The following is a 6231-nucleotide window of genomic DNA, read 5'->3' on the forward strand; positions in this document are numbered from 1 at the left end:
GCCCACATTACCCAGGACCTTCTTCTTACCCCCTATGTATTTAAAAAAGGACTTCTTATTGTCTTTAATCTGGGAAGCTAGTCCCAGTTCCATCTCTGCCTTGGCCTTCCTAACTACCCCCCTACATCCCTGAGCAACTGCAGAATAGCCCTCCCTGGTGATGACCCCTTCTTTCCATTGGGTGTAAGCCTCCTTTTTAGCAAGGAGATATTCCTGGATGCTTTTGGTGAGCCATGGAGGCTTGTGTGCTCTCCTGCTCCCTTTGATCCTCGTTGGGATTACCTTCCTTTGGGCTTGGAGGATCGTCTCCTTAAGGAGCGACCACTCTTCTTGGACGCCTGGCTCCCCTCCCCTCCGGGACCTCAGCGCTTCTCCAACTATCCTCCTTAGCTCGTTGAAGTTTGCCCTCCTAAAATCTAGGGCTGCTGCCTTACTGCATGGCTTTGCCACCAAGATGTTAAGTAATGATTGCAGGTAACAAATTATTACCATGGGATGCGCTGGCATTACTGGTATGCATGCATAAGGATTACTGTCATAAATGTGGCCTGCAAAATCAGTTCCTACCTTCCTTTTAGGATTCCTTCTTTATGCGTTGAGGCTCAATGGCGATTTTTAGCCACCACTTTTAAACCTTTTCTGTGCTTACTTGAAATGTGAAAGTGATTAAGGGACTAGCCTGGGACTTCAGAGAAATAGGCTCAATTCCCTGCTCCCCTAACAGATTTCCTGTACAACTTCAGACAATAAACATGGGGATAGCAGTACTTCACAAACTTTACAGGGGTAGAAATAAACGCATTTAAGATTGAGGGGCACTCGGACTCCATGGTAATAATGTTCATCTCAATTCAAGTGAGAGAACTTGAAATATAATTTATATTTCTCAAGTAAACATTTTACTGAGGACAATGGGTTGGTCTTGAAATTCAGAGATTTCTCTACTCTCTTTAAAAAAAGAATTCAGCAAGTTTCTACAAACTTGCATAGGGGCTGGGACTTCTCTTTGCTTTCTGCAAAAAAAACCAAAACACTCCCCCACCCTCTGGAAGCCTTGAGATGTTTTAAAAGAGAAACGTTAGCACTCTGAACAAGTGCCTTGAGTGATCTGCTAGAGAAAGAGCAAGGCTTTTTAGATCTTGTAATACAAATTTCTAACCTGCATTGCAGCACTGATTGAGTGACTACTCTCTGCCTGGACTTGCGTTTTTTCTTCATAATTTGGCCACTGATTCTGAGCAGGACCCATTCGATCTTGAGACTTGGAAGCTGGGAATGTGAAATATTCTCTGGTGTAGGTTTGTGTGGGGATAGGATAAGCTTCGGGTCTTGGTGGCGGTGTCTGTTCCTGTAAAAGGTAGAGGACAAACTACATTTTATCAATTCTGTACACAATGATTTTAACTTGCAATTTTTAAAAAGCAAATTTTCTAAACGTGGCTTTCAATTTCATCTTAAGCTAAATGAATACAGGCCTAAAATTAGTCTAAAATGAAATATGCTGTAAGTTTTGACTCATGCATGGCTTGTGCACTCTGAAATCAAGTACACACCACTTATTGCATACATTTAGTTCTAACAAACAAGTCTGAATAGTAATGCTACGACAAAAACTTGGTGATAGTCTTCAGTAGTGCGCCAATAATATAATCTCGTTAAGTAACACTGAAAAAGAATAAATACAAATCACTGTTCAGTGACATTCAGTTAACATTCTTCACTGAAACTTCTGCTTAACTCAAGCACAGTACTTCTATTGATATTTAAAGGATGTTAACAGCCAATCTTTTGTTTGCCACTTCTGACCTCTGTACAAAGATTTCCAGTAGAGACTGAAGTTATCTTGGTGGTTGTTCCAGAAGCATAAGCATTCTTTCCTCCAGGACTGGGAGGCTGATCTATTGAAGAGTTAAAGAAGGCATTGTTAAATGAAAATCAGTAGCAAGCATTTACATCATATTTAATAAGATATCAGCCAATGAAAATTCAGCAATAATAATGCTGCAATGAAATTTAGTTTCACTTTTACTAAAATTACCCTCACTACTGTTATGACAGTGTCAGTATTTTAAGTAAATCATTTTAACCATTCACATCTCTCCCTCTTTTTAGGGGAAGAAAACTGCAAGAAAAATAAATGTTCAGTAGAATAATAAAACGTTTAGACTTTTGCTTACTTGCCACATTCGGACTGGAGCGGTGATCAGCTCGATTCTTCATTAATCTGTCGTCCCCTGGAAGCTTCTTTGGTTCATTGTACTCTGTCCAAGGCAGCTGAGGGCTCTCAGGTGACCCATTTTGAGCAGAGTTATTATACAGCTCAAAACCTTCACTCTTTGGTCGGGGTTTACCTGCGCCACGCCGGTCAGAAACTGCAACAGGTTAGGATCTGTACATTATTTTCCTCCCATTCCATCTGCACAATCACCACCCAGTTTATTCCTTTACAAAACACTGGACCTTACAGCAAAACGGATGCTGATATGAAAAGCATAAGTTTTTCAGCTACACAATCCCACTCTTGTGTTGACAGCATAACATTCTTTTGATTCACAGGCTTCCAGAAGGATTTTGCAACAGACACCACAAAATTTGGCAAAGCCAGATGCAACTTTTACTGAAAGAAATCTCTAGATTAATCTGAAAGGCATATGGTGTCTGAAGCAGTGCTGTAAGCTGGGGTAATAAGGGTTTATTCTTTTAACCCCTTCCTTTCTATGCAATTCTACTCAACTTTGGAAAGCTCCCAACATGTACTGTATTATTCACATAAAAGTTCTATAAAATTGTCACTAAGTCATGAAAACACTGACTCTCAAAGGAATCCCCATCATATTGGGGAGAAAAAAGGCAATCATAAAAGCAAGAGAGACTAGATACAGAAAATTAAGAACAGCCATTTCAAAGGCTTCTGAGTTTGGAAAAACAAAGACCAAATATGGTACAATGGCTTCTGACTTGCTTTTCTTTTCTTTTTTTTCTTTAAACTAGATATGACAAGTATTACCACTTCTTCTGCAAGCAGTATTTTTTCAAGGAGGGATTTTTTATTTTATTTTATTTTATTTTTTTTAAAGGGAAGAAAAAAAATTCCCTGAATTGTAGGCCTCTCCGTTTATTTAGAGCAAATCCCTCCAAGATGGATCTATGCTTAAATAACTTGCGAAAGTCGAATTTCAACTTCTTTAAGGATAATGCACTTACTTACTATTAGACATATAACTAATATAATATTCTATGCAGTGTGTAAAAATAAGCTGAATCTTCTGGAAGAATAGGTACGTTTCCTGTCCATGGCTTTTGTGACTTACCAAAAGAAGGGCATTTATGTATTTTCTCTCTCTTACCCAACCTTCCTAAAAATACCCAATTTCTCAGTCTTGCCCACAGAAACCTTTGTGCACCTTTGGATGAGCTAAATTTAATACATAATACGTACACTGCATCTGGAAGATGCCTTTTTTCTTTTTACATTATCCCACTTTCTGAATGGGGACAGATTATTTCTTCATTTCATGAACGTGCTTAAAATTTCTTTAGGGTATCAATTCAAGCAAGCATATGACCACCACGTGATACTAAACTATATGGTTAAAACATGTGCTCAGGTGATTTCCAGAACTGGGACAGAAGAGATGAAATTACATAGTTGGTAATCCTACATGCTAATTCAAAAGACACTAGCATTAATAATCGTTTACCTCTCTGCATCATTGGGGATGGTTGGTTAAGCAGGGTTGCCAGACCATGATAAATTGCTCCTTGCTTTGCTACTTCCAGGGTCACTACAGAACCTGTTCTTGTCATGAGTTCTGCTGCCCTGTGATAAGAGTCAAGAAGAACTAAGCACAATGCCATTTAAATTAGTACCTCTCTATACAATCCTTTCTATGCCACTACTACTACAGGTACTATTCAACAATGTTCTTTCCACACCCTCAGCTTTGTACTTAAAAGCACTGATTCTTCCTGGGAGATTAGAAAAGAGTACCAAATGGATTTAAGAATATAAAAAGAGCAATTATATAGACAGTTACCAATCTTAAATTTCAGCAGTGCATACCAAATGCCAAAATACTTAAAAATTTAGAACTAGAATCTAGAACTAGAAATTTGCTTAAAACCTCTATTCCAACTTAAGACTCAAAACTCCAAGAACAGCATTTTTTCCTCGTATAGATCCCTTTATTACAGCTATGGCAATACTCATCTAAAACTATGGAAGGAATTCAGTGGTAGGCCTTTATCACTGAAGATGCATACAATACATTTAATAAGACAATAGATAGAGAGAAATATCCCAAAATCCAACTCTCATTTCTTTCATTACACTGCCAAAGCTCTTACTCACTGTGGTCTATAATATACCGGTATTGACTTCCTCTACACACACCTGATAAAAAGTATACTGTACCTTTCTTGGGACAGCCCCACCAAACTTCTACCATCCACACTGAGCAGTTGATCCCCTGCTGCCAGGCGACCATCCTAAGTACAAGTTGAGGAAAGAAAACATTCTTTAAACCTATATGAAAGTATTGGTATGTAATCAAGATAAATATCAATACATTTTAACAACCAAATAAAGAATTAAAAACATTTCTATTAGAGCGACCTCTCCATTAGACATTTTCATATTTTAACAGTTTTAATATTTATAAACTTTACTAACCACATCTGCAGCACCTCCTTTTACAACAGATTTGACATAGATTCCAAGTTTATCTTGACCTGCGCCCTGCAGAAAGAAAGATATTTCTCAGTGGTTACACTTAAATCACTTCTCCTGTAAGCTAACTTTCCATGAATCTGAATCACGGTATGCCCGATACTGGTTTCTCAATGGCTTTACACATCCCCAAGTTACCCAAAAAAACAGCTGACTGCAATATAGAAGAGGTTCACATCTTTTAGATACCAAGAAGAGAAAAAGGTGTTAATTATAGGATTTTTTGAAAAACAGTCAAGACAAAAGATACTTGGTTCCATGACAAACAAAGCAACAACACCAAAAAAGACCCACTGAGTTTTGTTTAATATTTATTTTATTCCTTAATGAAAAAATCCTCATTTGTCATTTTAGAGGCAAGTTGTATCCTTGCTGTAGCCTTAAGATCATGTGGCACATCAGAATGTTACACTGCTCATACGGTAATGAAACAGAGGCCAGACAGGAGTTGTTCACGTGTTCCAGCCCTGACTGGAGAGGTAGATAGGTAAGGTGTCCAGCCAGGGGCACTAGAGAGCTGCTCCCTGGGCCATAGAGCTTTACATCGATAGCCTGTCCTTTAGCTTGCCCAGGAAGGGGACAGGATGTCAATAGGAAGTCACCTGAGTCACCTGGCTTTAAAAAAAAATTGCTATGCATAAAGACTGGGATCCCAGGCTGAGCAGGCAGAGAGCAAGGATTAGCTGATCCTCTGCTCGTAGTTACTGGAAGCAGAGAGGAGCAGCAGCTGGGGAACTCATTCTCTACCTGGCAGTCTCAGACTAGAGTTTTACCTGGCTGCTCCAGTCCCCTCCCAGACTGGTTTAGGAGGGGAGGGGAGCAGTGAGGGCAAATCTCCTAGCCTGTTCCCTAAACTGGGCAGTCCCCAACCTGGGGAAGAAGCAGGCAACATTGCCCCACTGATCCCCCCCTCCAGACCAGACCTACAAGCATTCATTCTTGCAAGACAGTTTCTCTTGCAAGGGAAATCTTCCAGATTTGACACCTGGAAGATAGATTTCTCCCCCAGAAAGGACATGATTCCCTGGGGGAGAAATTGAAGGTGCTTGTCACTGCTGGGAGAACAGCAATTCTCCTGGTAGAAATCCAATGCTTTTACATGGCCAGAGGATAGCTGGTGATTTATTTAACCTTGAGGGGACATAAAGAAAAAACATTCTTTGGGACTAGGGCCTGCCTTTTCTCATGCATCTGTGAAGGACCCAGCAAAGAAAGATGTGACCACTTGATGATAATGTAACAAAAATAAATAAAACAATGACGACCAGGGATCCGAGTTTTCCATTTCCCAAGGAAAACCCCCCACAGATTTTCTCTTTTACCTGAGAAAAATGCAGATTTTTCTCAGTTACAAGGGAACTCTGCCAGCCTGCAAAGAGCTCTCTACAGGCAGGCAATGTTCCAGCCTGCAAGGGGCTGGGGGGGGAGTGACAGGGGGAGGCCAAGCAGGAGATTTTACACACACACACACACACACACACACACACACACACACACACACA

At 40.0% G+C, this 6231-nt stretch overlaps 1 protein-coding gene across 1 annotated transcript in view; it reads right to left on the bottom strand.

Annotated features, from left to right (window-relative positions):
• Positions 1 to 6231, bottom strand: part of AFDN (afadin, adherens junction formation factor) — a 182195-nt gene that overhangs the window by 24517 nt on the left and 151447 nt on the right. Inside the window, exons 23-28 of the mRNA XM_019526929.1 lie at positions 4673 to 4738; positions 4415 to 4488; positions 3702 to 3820; positions 2178 to 2372; positions 1807 to 1898; positions 1160 to 1348 (exon numbers count right to left, since the gene is read on the bottom strand). Of these exons, the coding sequence (XP_019382474.1) occupies positions 1160 to 1348; positions 1807 to 1898; positions 2178 to 2372; positions 3702 to 3820; positions 4415 to 4488; positions 4673 to 4738 (735 nt within the window). The remainder of the gene's footprint in view (positions 1 to 1159; positions 1349 to 1806; positions 1899 to 2177; positions 2373 to 3701; positions 3821 to 4414; positions 4489 to 4672; positions 4739 to 6231) is intronic.

Source organism: Gavialis gangeticus, unplaced genomic scaffold (assembly GCF_001723915.1).
Source record: "Gavialis gangeticus isolate Ggan-Ray unplaced genomic scaffold, GavGan_comp1, whole genome shotgun sequence".
Classification (NCBI taxonomy): domain Eukaryota; kingdom Metazoa; phylum Chordata; order Crocodylia; family Gavialidae; genus Gavialis; species Gavialis gangeticus.